At 40.0% G+C, this 13,603-nt stretch overlaps 1 protein-coding gene across 1 annotated transcript in view; it reads right to left on the reverse strand.

Annotated features, from left to right (window-relative positions):
- The window catches only part of DEPDC1 (DEP domain containing 1), a 47,561-nt gene extending 39,655 nt beyond the window's left edge, over positions 1-7,906 (reverse strand). The window contains exon 1 of the mRNA XM_019646695.1: positions 7,665-7,906. Coding sequence (XP_019502240.1) covers positions 7,665-7,906 — 242 coding nt within the window. The remainder of the gene's footprint in view (positions 1-7,664) is intronic.
- Between the last annotated feature and the right edge of the window lie 5,697 nt (positions 7,907-13,603).

Genomic DNA, 13,603 nt, shown 5'->3' on the forward strand with positions numbered 1-13,603 from the left:
AATGAAGTGGGCGGGCATCGGGAGGCCACTATGGCACGGGGCAAGCACTATGGGCAGTCTATCTGAAGTGTACCCGGCGTATAAGACGACCCCCCACTTAGAGGCATATTTTTCAGGGCCAAAAAATCGTCTTATATGCCGGCAAATACGGTAATTTAACTTTCACAGTCCCCAAGTACCTGCTCCATGAACTCTGTTAAAGTTTTGTAGCTGTATTTGATGTAGTAATGAATTGTTAATAAATAATTGGTTGATTATGGATGAGAGATAATCATAGTGTCTCAATTTAGGAATTTTTGAAAGAAATATTTTTTTGGAAATAATTCATTTTATTTTATGAAGGGAAATTTAATTTCTCTCTTATGAAAGTCCTCTTCTAGATATTAAACTAATTTGTTCTTTGTTATCCTGAAAAAAATAATGTTCTTCACATTCTTGTTTACTCCTCAAAGACTTTGCTACAGGCTTAGTATGTGATTGATTTTTTTTTAAAAGGTCTGTTTTATGTGTCTCTAAAGTCTGAGCATTCTTTTAAAGTGTACATTTTTGTTTGTAGATTTTTATGTGTTCTAATAATTCAAAATGAAACAAAGGCTTCAGTATTTCTGGAGAAACAATCAAAATCTTAAACTATGTAAAAACCAACCACTGTCGTACAAAATATCCTAATAGTTCTAACCATTTCAGTAACATTTGTTCTTTAAAAATTTATGATGCAATAAAATAATGTTTTGTATGTTACTTAACTTACTTCCCTTTTCTGTAAAATTGATAGGTTAATTCTTATAACTTGAAAAATAGATTTAAAATGAAATTCTTATATGGGTGGACATAAGGCATAAAGATCATTCTTTCATCTTATAGTAAATGAAAGGATTTATAACTATGAATCTGCTACTTGGGTATTACTAAGAACTAGAGGGGAAAATATAAAGTGTTCATATGTATCAAAATGACAAAACTCTAACTTAGTTTTGGTTGTCCCTTTATAAAACACATAGAAGGAGCAGTTACAAGCAATTGTAAGGGGATTGTAGCTGGTACTTTAAAGCTTGTGAACATTTAATACGTATTATTCCATCTTAACCGTACATCGGAGACTACTTGAGTGTTATTGGACTTTAGTTATTAGAAGGAATTCTGAATATAGGAAATATGGTGTCATGAACACTGTAAAATGAACTATTGGACTCTGCTTCAAAATATTTATTGGCTGCCTATTATGTTCTGGGGCTTTGGCTAGCTCTGGGGCTATAATAGTCAGTGTAACATAGTTTCACTGAAAGTTATTTAAAATCTAGCAGGAAATACAAGCTAATAAAATAAGGTTTACTTGGTATTGAGATAGGATAAGTATTAGATATTGTAGGCGTACATAAGAGAGACAGGTAACTCAAAGAAGGCCCAGGAAAACACTCAATGTTGAGAGAAAATCAGCCAAATGAGGAGATGATAGACGCCTTCTTTGACTTGTGACTACTTCTGTATAAGGTGATCTCCTGAGACCTTTAGCCTGTAAATAGTGATGTTTTATTATTCTGCTTCAGTGTTATTTTATATCTTCTAAAGACTGAATGCCTGGAAAAGTTTATGTACTTTTTCTCTACTCTCAGTGATGTCAAGAACCTAATTAATATACATTTCTGATCAAATATAAATGAGTAAAAATAGCGATTGATCATACATAAATGTTATCATTCATCATTGCCAATTACTAATAATTTTATATGTATACATCTTCATAAACCAAGCTTATAATATTTAATAATTATTATAATTATTATAATGTTTCTTTTTGATGTTGCTTTTTTCTTTTTTTACACTTCATTTATTTTGACATTCAATATTATTTTATATTAATTTCAGGTATACAGCATATGGTTAGACATTTATATAATTTAAGCAACGATCCCCCTGACTAGTACCCAGCTGGCACTATATATACTCATTACCATATTATTGACTATATTCTCTATGCTTTACTTTATATCCTCATGACTATTTTTTTTTTTTTAAGATTTTTATTGGGGAATTGGGGGGATGGGAACAGTGCTGGGGAATTGGGGAAAGGGGAACAGACAAGTTGCTGTCGTTTTGTTCTTCAATCTAGTTGTGGAGGACGTTGCTTCACTGGCCCAAGTTAGCACCATCATTGCGCTCTTCCCGGGCGAGGCAGATCAGTCGCCGGCTTCTGGACGGCCGCTCACTGCGGCTGCTGGCCGCTCACGCTGGCTGCTGGCCACACACGGTAGCCCATGGCAACCCACTGCCGCAGAGACTGCAGCCCACGCCGTCGCCAGCGACTCATGGCAGCCCAGCTCCAGGTTGAGCTGTTGTTCAGCATCTTAGCTGTGGAGGGCAGTGTCACTGGCCCTCATATGTGGGATCCGAACCGGGGCCCTCTGGCATCCCAAGCGAGTTCTTAACCATCGCGCCACTCGGCCGGCCCACTAACTGCTTTTCTTTTGCTACTTTTGAGATTCTCTGTTTGTCTTTAACCTTTGCCATTTTAATTATGGTGTGTCTTGGCGTGGACCTGTTTGGTTCATCTTGTTTGGGACTCTCTGTACTTCCTGGACTTGTATGTCTATTTCCTTTACTAGGTTAGGAAAGTTTTCAGTCATTATTCCTTCAAATAGGTTCTCAATTCCTTGTTCTTTCTCTTCTGCTCTGGTACCCCCTTAATGAAAATGTTGGTATGCTTGATGTTTTCCCAGAGGCCCCTTAAACGCTCCTCTTTTTTTTGAATTTTTTTTTTCTTTTTTCTGTTCGGATTGGGTGTTTTCTTCTACCGTATCTTCTGTATTGCTGATTCAGTCCTCTGCTTCATCTAAGGCACTGTTGATTTCCTCTAACGTATTCTTTTTTTTTTTTTTTAAAGATTTTATTGAGGAATTGGGGGAAGAGGAACAGCGTTGGGGAATCGGGGAAGGGGAACAGACAGGTAGACAGATTGCGTTTTTGTTCTTCAATCTAGTTGTGGAGGACGTCGCTTCACTGGCCCATGTTGATATGATCATTGTTCTCTTCCTGGGTGAGGCAATTGGTCACCGGTCTGGTTGGCCGCTCAGAGCAGCTCCCGGCAGCTCACACTGGCTGCCAGCCACTCACACAGCTCACGGCAGCCCACTTTAGCCCCGGGGCAGCCCACGCCGTCGCTGGTGACTCACAGCAGCCCAGCTCCAGGTCAAGCTGTTGTTCACCATCTTAGCTGTAGAGGGCAAGCGTCACTGGCTTTCAATGTGGGATCCGATCTGTAGTCCTGCTGCTCAGAGCTGGCGTCCCAAGTGAGCTCTTCACCAGCTGAGCCACTCGGCCGGCCCACCTCTAACATATTCTTCATTTCTGTTATTGTGTTCTTTATTTATGACTGGTTCTTTTTTATATTTTCTATCTCCATTTTTATGTATCCTATCTATAAGTTGAAATTCTCCCTGAGGATCATTGACCATCCTACTAACCAGTGTTTGGAACTCTGCATCTGGTAGATTGCTTGTCTCCATTACGTTTGGTTCTTTTTCTGGAGCTTTGTTCTCTTCTTTTATTTGGGACATGTTTCTTTATCTCCCCATTTTGGTTGCCTCTCTGTGTTTGTTTTATATTAGGTAGGGCTGCTATGCTTCCTGGTCTTAGTAAAGTGGCTTTATGTATTAGGTGTCCTGTGGGAACCAGTGGTACAGTCTCCCTGGTCACCAGAGCCAGGTGCTCCAGGTGTGTCCCTTGTATGGTCACGTTGCAGGTGTGGGACCAGCTTGTTCCATGTCTCTGCCCCTCCTACCAGTCTTGAGGTGGCTTCTTCTGTATGTCAGTAATTGTAGGGCTTCGGTTAAGCTGTACTTCAGGTGATTCTCATGATGGTGGTTCTGCAGTTTTCTATAATGATTCTTGATGGCATCTGTTGGCAGCTTTCCTTTACTGTTTTCTCATCTGACAGTGGATCCATGTATTTATTTGTTTGTCTTGCAATGTTATTTCCAGAGCCCTTCCATTTTTCTTATACCTTATGAATAAAGGATAAGAAATACCAGTTGTGAAATGTCCTTGTGAAATGTCAATCCCATTTTTGTTAGATTCATTACCAACTTTATTCTCAGTTTTCCAGACAAATCACCATGGCCTTCAAGTACATGATATATTAATTTAATGTCTCTAGTAGCTTGTCCTCAGATATCTTTTGCTCTCTTTTCTCCTTGTCAGTGGTGTTTCATTTCTGAGTTTATTTCTGCAAGTTGGTTTCTGAATACATTCTTACAGGATAGTGAGAGAAAAAGAAACACTTTTTTGTTTGGCTGGACAACGTGAATAAATGGAGAATAGGCTGCAGAGTCCACAACCTTCAGGAGAGAAAGAGTATGACTGAAAGGTGATGGTGGAAATGAATATTTCTATTTTCATGGACATGAGGGCTTTGGGAGGTCAAGATAATTTATTTCCAGGTTATTTGTAGGTGAACTCCAGACCTCTGGAAGAATGATAGCACATGAGGACCTAGATACTGTGATGGAGAACTTGAGTATTGCAAAATGTATGAGTAGATGGGCTTCTACTAAGTGGAATGCTTAGGGAAGAATAAATGAAGTTGCTTAGGTTTGCCTGAATGGCCACAGTCTCAAGGATGCAATGACCTCAAGTGTTGGGATGGGCTTATTGGACTGGATTCTGTGAAGGAGTTGGCTGACGTATTGTGGCTATTCAATAAATGTTGTGGACTGAGTCAAGGAGCATGGCATGAACTGCAATAGTTGCCCAAAAGGCAACCTTGTCTGTCTCTTTAGAGAGAGCTAGTTTGTACTCTCATGTGGAATAAAAGTTGTACCTCTGAAAGGTCTCTGTGTATATTTGTGGTTGGGTAGGTGGTTTGGAGCAGTGTTGGCAAGAGAAATACACTTGCGTAACATTTGGTCCTTATGAGCATAGCCAGTTTTACAGGACATAATTTATGGAGGTTTGTCTACTCTGAAATCATGGGGCCATCAGCAATAACTACAAAGAGCTGAATTTATGTTGTTTTATTATGAGAACTTCTACTACTAATATAAAGTAATAAGTAAGTAAGAATATCCTATGATTAATGGTCTAAAACAAAAAATGAGATGGCGAGCTTTTCACTTAAAGCAATTTCTACTCTACTCAGTTGGTTTGTTTCATTATTTTCTCTTTAAATCATAATTAATATAGAAAACATAATGCTTCCAAATCACTGCTTATCCAAGCACCCACAATCTTTTGTAATCTTATTTGTACTATTATCAGATTTGGTTTATGAGAAGTATTAATTTTTCTATTTTAGTGAGAGAATCTTGTTATGAATGTTAAATAATGTTAAGTCAAAGAATTAGAATCTAAATGTGCATTGACATTAAGATATGTTTACATTTTTGAAAATTTTAATGGCAGCAATACTAAAGAATAAGAAATTTTTACATTTATATTCAATATCCTAGAGCATTCATGTTTGAAAATTGCTTAACATTTTCATTACAGAGTAGCTTTTAGGAGCATTTTCTATTTTGATCATGTGAAATATAGCAAGTATAACCCAGAGATTTATAACTTCCCAGAACATTACTTTCACTTAGTTCAATTCAGTTCAAAAGACATGAACCAGAGATATAGCTCTGAAAAAGCAATGCTAATATCTGGTCCCTGCCTTCAAAGAGTTTACACTTTAATGGGGAAAACTGGTATAATTTCAATAAAATACCATGATAGGTGCTTTAATAAGGGCATGCACAGTGTGCTGTAGGTGCACATCAGAGAGACTTAACCTTAGCTGGAATGTGCTGTTTTTCCTCGGAATAGTGTCCTGTCTTGTGAAAGAAAACTGTTTTTCGGGTCTTGACTATACACTCTCTAGAAGCAGGAATAATAGTGAGGTCTGATGGGTGTATCTGGGGTAAGAGTGCCTGCACTAGAAGATTGGGTGACTTGGAAAACACTGGCAGATGCATTTATGCCAGAGCAATAATCAAGGGTAAGGCACCATGGTTACAGTTGTGGGACTTCAAAGCTAAGGACCTAGTGATTTAGTGTCTCTGTAGTGTTCTTGTTGAGCAGGATTCTCAGATAGGTATCCTTGTGGAGATGGTGGACTGTATATCATTAGTTTTTCCTTTTTTACCTTGCCTCTCACCACACCAGTCACCAGAAGACAGGGAAAAGTGACTGTAGGACAATGAAGTAGCGGGAGTAGAAGCCCTAAGAAAGAGTAGAGATGAAATCTCGATTAACTGAATTTTACTTAAGGTAAGAGATGTTTCTAATCAGTTTTACCTGTGTCTAATGTAGAGAACTCCTTGGATGCAAGGGAGAAGAGTTTTGGAGAAAATACATAGTAGTGAGAGGAGCTCATGCCACAACGGTACAGGAAAAAGACCTGCTGATGTTGGGCTCTCTAAGCTGCAAAGTTTACCTCACTGGGGTGTTTGTGGGTGACACTCAAATGTGCAGCGTGATGTACTCACAGTTGGCCTGGAGTTCTAGGCAGGGTGGACTTGTGTGTTGGAAGCTTTTACCAATCAGATGGATAGAGGTACTTGGGCTTCTTAGGGTCAGAATGAGACATTGCTTTATTATGTCATGAGGTCTTGCCTCTTGCAGGGATTTTCCTGAAACTGGGAGTTTTTGCTTCCTTATAAGCTCTAACTTCCTGGACATAATGCTATTGTGCATGCTGGAAAATATGATTCTGAAAGTGTTGGCCAATTGTTGGTGGTGGTGTTGTGGAATATCCAAATGTATAACATGAAGTCAGGTTTATGGAGAGGTGAGCAGATTACATGGGGCACACATTCACTTTGGTATAATGCTAATGGGAAGGTGAAACTTCACTTTGATATTTACGTTCAAACCTTTTCTACATTTATACCATTATCGTGAGTGAAAATTATTATAAATAAGCACATGATGACATAAACCACACAAGGTCAGAAGAACTCTAGTGGCAATGAATTGCTGATGAAGATGGAGTTAGAGAAAGTTTCTTCAAAGAGATAAGTTAGTTCTTTCTTGAAGGAGGTCACATGCAGATTGGTATCTATGTTATAATTTGCATTGAACAGCGCATTTCACCTTGTCAAAGGCTTTTCACATTTATCATCTCACATTCAGACAAAAATATTGTAGCAGTTATTATACCAATTGAGTTAATTAAAGGAAGCTAGGCCATAAATAAGTTATGTCTAAGGGCACCTTTTGTTAACAGTATCTGAGACTTCTACACCCTGAGGGGACAAAAAAAAAAAGCCCACTAAGAAGGGCTCCTGGTGGCTAACTGGGCTCAAATTTAAAAGGAGAGCCTAGCACCTTTTCTAAACAGAGGCCTCATGTAAACTGCACTTCAGGGAGAAGCCTGCACTGAACTGCCTGCCTGCACTGTGTCCTGCCATGTAAGCCAGTTTCTATAAAGGAGTTTCTGGAATTGTATTTCAGTTAATAAGACTGAGACTTTCCCCATCTAATCGGACCTGCACAGCTATATCCCATTAACATCTTCACCGACCAATCAGAGCAGCTCCATCCTGACCAATTAGGACAGTGCTTTTTTGGACCAATCAAACTGCAAGGATTTGGAGTCCTCATTTACATGAGGACAGGCCAACCCAGTACTAGGAGAAGGGACTTCTGACTATATAAATCAGCTCCCTCTGGCTCAGAGAGTATACTTTCCCTGTCTATTGAAGACAGAAGACTGCATTTCCTGGCTGGAGCTGAAACACCAAAGAAGTCTCTCAGGAGCAGAGCCAAGCAGAGCAGGTGGAGCAGACTGGAGCAGAGCAGGGCCGCCTTGCCCCAAGGCCTCCTCCCGCAGGGCTGCCTCACAGCTGTGCAGTTCCACAGACGTGCTCTCATAATTGAGCTGTAACACTATTGAGCTCTTCTGCAGCCATGTTGTTCTCACAGCCATGCTGTATCACAGTTGACCTGTTTGCACTGAATAAAGTTTCCTTCTTTACCCGCACCCCAAATTGGGGATTCCTGTTGGCGTTGAATTGGTAAGGACCATCAGTTGACAGACTTGAATCCAAATCCCCTGGGTTCTGATCTGTGTTATATCCATAGGATATAGTCTCTTTCCAACTTTATCCCTCATTTATATAAGTACCAAATAATAAAACAGAAAATCATGGATATTCTAATATTTTTGCTGACTATTCAATTAAAAGTACAAAACTACAAGGACAACAAAGCAAGGAGTTAAGTGCTAAAAGTAGAATATTTATTAAAAACTGCTTATAACATTTCTGTCTTAGTCCCAAAAAGTTAGGGAAAATAAATTCTCATCAAAGATCAGGCCAACTTGGGCAGATAAAGTACACTGAACAATTGTTTTTTCTTAATGCAATGTAATATTAACCTTTCAAAGTTCTGCTCATGAGACTGTATAGACTTTTATTCTTATTATCAGTGATATGTCACTGCTCTAAGTGGCATGTCAAGGTTTTTGACCCCCAATTCTCTTGTCATGCTGTGTCTGGAAATGGAACTGGGTGTGATGCTCTGGTTCTGGACCCTCATTCCTGAGGCCAAAAAATGTTAAGAGAGGCATTGGGCTGTCAGCATTTGCTCTAGGTTGCTTTCTCAAAATGGAGAGAGCTAGGCTCACCACTAATTCTTCCTTACGTGGCCATAGCCTTTGACAAGTTACTACTCATGGACTAAATAAAAATGGCTTGTGTGCCTGGCAGAGTACTGTCACATTTCACATATTAGTATCATTCCGATTGTTTTGTTTATAGGATTTCAAACTCTGAAATCCCCCTTTGATCAAAGCCTTCTCGTCCTCTTTCCCATACCTTCCAATATTTTTCATTCTCCTGAGCCTGTACTTCATCTTTGGCTTTTGACCTTGCTCCAGAGATTTTAAGTATTAAATAACGACGCTCCTGCTTTTGGAAACAAAAGATACAGTTTTAGCTCTCAAGGAACTCGTAGTCTAGTATGATAGGCAAAAAAGAATCAGATCATCACAATACTGTGGAGCAAAAGTTGTGTCCGAGATGGTTTATTTTTAGTAGTGTGGTCTTGGTCAGTCATGTGAAACACAAACAGGGAATTGAACCTAAATAGAAAAAGCCCTGGCATATTATTTTTCTATTGCTATGTAACAAATTATCCCAGGACTCAATGGCTGAAAACAACATTTATTATCTGGAAGTTTCTGGGGCAGGAGCGTGGTCCTGGCCTAGTGGGTCCTGTGACTCAGGGCCTCCCACAGGTCAGCGATTAAGGTTGGGCTGTAGTGATCACAAGGTTTTCTGGGGGTGGATCTGCTTCTAGGTACACCGGTGTTGGCAGGATTTCGTTCCTTGTGAGTTGGTGGGCTGAGGGCCTCAGTTCTTTCCTGCTGTTGCCTGGAGGTCACCTGCAGCTCCTCACCTGGAGGCCCTCTCCATAGGGCAGCCCACGCAGCATGCCAGCTGGCTCCATCAGAGTGAGGCAGTGGGCGGGCGCGAGGGGAGCGCGAGCAAGCTGGACAGGAGCGTCGTCTTCTATAATTCAATCTCAGAAGGGACATCCGTCAGTTTTGCCCTGTTCTGTTTGTTAGAAGCAAGTCACTACGTTGAGTCTATCATCAGGGAAAGAGATTAACCAAAGGCCTAAAGAGCAGGAGCTGGGGATTACTGGGGACCATGTCAGAAACTGCCTACAACACCCAGAATAATATCCTCTGTCAAAAAGTCATGAACGTTTTTAACTCCTAATAGGAGTTAAAGGTGTATCTTTCAGGCCAGAAGGTGGCTTAGCATTTATTATTGAATTGATGAGTTATCTCAAGTCTCACTAGCTTCAGGGTGTACTAGATTTATCGAAAAGCTATGTGTAAAATGGTGTTGGGTGCCTCTGTACTCTCCCTTCACTCTCACAGTGTGTTGTATGAAATAGGGAGGCAGACATGGTGGCAAGGCTGTTTCACACAGCTGTGCGGCTGTGCCCGTCGAGACTGCTGGGTTGTCACTGACAGTGTGGGCAGCGCACGTTGGAGTGTGCACAGAGTGGCCGTGTTCAGCGGTTATATCCTTGCACCTGGAGTTAGCACTTCCTCACCAGTGGTGTGTGACTTGGACAAGTTATTGAAGGTCTCTCAGTCTGTTTCCTCATCTTCAAAATAAGGACTCATACCATTAGGTAACTGTCACGATTGCTGTGATGGTTCAGTGAGCTGTCATCATCACAACTTACTCAGTGATTACTAGGACCCAGCCACTCCTCTGTTTTGAATATGTTAACTTTCACAATGGCTCCTTCAATGTATTTTTATGATCTCATTTCTACTGAAGAGGAAACGAAGGCATGGAGAGGTTAAGTAGTTTGCCACATGTCACAGAGCCAGGAAATGGTTCAGCTCCAGTGTTTTTCATGCCTGCACTGTACTGCATCTCATTCTGGAGTCAAGGCCAGAGATAGCACCGTGGCCAGCACTTACTACATACTCAGAATCACTTCTTAGTTTGCCTCCATTTTGCAAGTGGGAAAACAAAGACTCATAAGTGATTAACTACTTACCTAAAGAGTAACCCAACTCTTAAATGGAAGAGCCGAGATTTTAATCCATTTCTGGCTGCATCCAAGGCCGATGGTTGTCTTTGCTGTGTTTTGCTTTATTCAGAATAATGATGCCAACACTGATGTGGTCTTAGTCAGAAGGAAAACTACCTGAATAATTCCTCAGGGCGTTGCTATGTGATCATGCAGCACAAACTGATGGTTGTAAGAGTGATTCTAGACCATCAAGAAAAGGATACATTTTATGTAACATATCTTCTGTAGGAAGGACTGGAAAAGTATGTAACGTATTTTCAGTTTCTATTAAATTCAATAACATAGAATCAATTTGATGCTATACTGGGTAAGCCTCAGCTACCTGGAAAATTATTGATTTATGTTGCACACGTGATTTCTGAGCAGAGTCCGTTCAATGAGGTATGGCTATGTAAAATAAGAGGAATAGTGAATATAATACAATAGCTTTGGGTATTTAGCTACAAAATGTACCTCAACAGTTTGAGTTCAGTTTCTTTCATCTTACTGGAAATCAGGAATGCTCTGTAACCTATGAAATTAATCATGTTAAAAGAATGTGACTCACACAATATACTTTTATTTTAAAAAAAGTGTATATACCCATTCACTAGTTGTATCTTTCCTATGTAGGGTGTGTGTGTGTGTGTGTGTGTGTGTGTGTGTGTAAAACAAAGTTATTAATTATGTACTTTATTCTGTGCTGCTGTTATCAAGGAATAGAGAATGGTTTTGGGAGATGAAGTGTTATTTCTTAAAGAAAACAAGCATTTGAAGTGTTATTTCTTAAAGAAAACAAGCATTTTACCTGTGAGGACATATCAACAGCCAAGTAGGTGCTATTATAAATCTTATGTTTTCCATCCTAAATTGGTTTTCAATACTGGTTGGGTGGGTTTGAAAACAAACCTTTTATATTTCTGTAATCATTTCACCATTATCATCTTACAAAAGATCTAAATTAATCTCTCTTTATTTTTTTATATCCATTTTCTGGCTTCTCTGCTCCGGTTTTCAGAGCTCTCCTTCATTCTCACTTTATCTCAAAATGATAACATCTACTTTCATACTATTGAAAATGTTCAGAAGGCAGTTTAATGAATTAAATTAAGTAAGTAACCGTTGGAGTCAGAATTACTTTAGTTTCGATACCTGTTCTGTGGTTTGTCAGCAAGAAACTAGGGTAAGCTCCTTAAATTCTATAAATTCCCATTTCAATTCTATGTAAAATGGACACACAGGTGGTACCCTTGGGCACATTAAGATGTCCTAAGGCAGTGGTTCTCAACCTGTGGGTCGCGACCCCTTTGGGGGTCGAACGACCCTTTCACAGGGGTCGCCGGGTACTCGTATGTGGGTGTATCTGCATGTTGGCCTGGAGACGGATAGAGGAGCGGTGTCTTGGTTCCTAAGACCATCAAAAATATGTGTTTTCCGATGGTCTTAGGCAACCCCTGTGAAAGGTTAAGAACTGCTGTCCTACGGATTAAATGATATAACCCATATAAAATTCTCAGTATAGAATTTTACTGGCAAATAGTAAGAGGTCAATAAATGTTAATTGTTATTAATATTATTGTTAATAATACATCTTTTTAATAGTATTACTTATTGGTACTATCATTTTAAAGTGTTGAGAGCTTCCAAATCTGTACCTTCAATTCAGATATATTTTCTCAGACTCAGCCTGTTTAAATCCCACATCTAGCTTTCAGTGACTCATCTGCTTAACTCCATTTCTGCTGCTGATAGATTTGCTCGTGACTTGGGCCAAACCCTGGGGAGAGCTAGGCCATTCACTTTGCCTAATGGAATTGTGAATAGACTGTTTAATATTCCAGGCACTTGCAGTTATTAGAAGAGTCCTATTTTAGCATTTATCTTCCACTTTTGTATATTTTAAGACTTCTGTCTTAAACTCTATTCAAAGCTCTTCCTTCAAAACATAGCCGGGACTATCGGTCTTCAGCAGTTACAGCTTGGAGCAGTGTTTCCCCATCTGTTAGGTGCTAGTTTCTATCTTAGATTCTGGGAGAGAGGAAAAAAGGCAGACCTCTCCTTACTGAACTGTGAGTGGAAGCAGTGACTTGTTAATTGATGAGAGGTCTCTGGCTTACATTGGTCATTTCTGTCACGGGACATGGGAGGGCCCTGTTCAGATTTTCTATTGATTCCTCAATATGGGAGATCTGGCTCTGGCTTCGTATTTCCCATTTCCTGCACTTAGCTCCTGGCTGGTCCTATAGCATCTTGCTGCTAGGGTTCCTCTTAGGAGAAGCTCCTGCAAGATAGCTCAAGCCCAGCTGCCTTCTGAGGTGTTTACTGCTTCAGCCGTAACAGTATAAGTGTAGTTCCACTGCTTCCCACGCTTTTAGCCCTGTCTTCTCTTTTCCTTGCTCATGGTGACTCACGAGGGCAGATTAGTGAGTCTGCTGGTTATACAAGCATATAGCTGGGGAACAAAATGCTTTTCTCTTTTTCTTGTAGAAATCCCGCTATTGTGTGATTTTCATGAAGCTCCCCATGTCTAGTAGGTTATGGAAAGAGAGGCATTCCTATAGACTTGTGTTGGGAAAGAAAAAAAGTAGTCTTTCTCCTTGGACACTGCACTTCCGAAAGGCAGTTCCCTCTCTTACCTCCACTCTTCTATGTGTGTTGAGTGTCGGGGATGATGGGCATGGGGTGTGATAGAGAAGTTTCTTGGGTTCTTGCCTCTCATTAGGCCTTAAAGACAAGTGAGTATCTGGCGGCAACTGCTGGAAAACTTCTGAGCTTAGAATGCAAGAGCTTTGTACATTTTGTGTATAATTTTGAGCCTCTGCAGCAATCCCTGGAAAACAGGACAAAATCTCATGTGGACCTCCGTTACACTCCACTAAAAACTGTCAATACCACAGATCTGGGACCATTATGCATCTGTTCTCATTTTATATCTCCAGTATCTAACACAGTACCTGCAATATAGTAGGTGTTTCATAAATATGTGTTGAATGAAAAGCAAAAGATAATACATAGAAAAGCAGATCCTAAGCTCTATGGCACACAATAGATAGAAAAGGCACAATCCTGAAAGTAGGCACCA

Source organism: Hipposideros armiger, unplaced genomic scaffold (genome assembly GCF_001890085.2).
Source record: "Hipposideros armiger isolate ML-2016 unplaced genomic scaffold, ASM189008v1 scaffold_106, whole genome shotgun sequence".
Classification (NCBI taxonomy): Eukaryota; Metazoa; Chordata; class Mammalia; order Chiroptera; family Hipposideridae; genus Hipposideros; species Hipposideros armiger.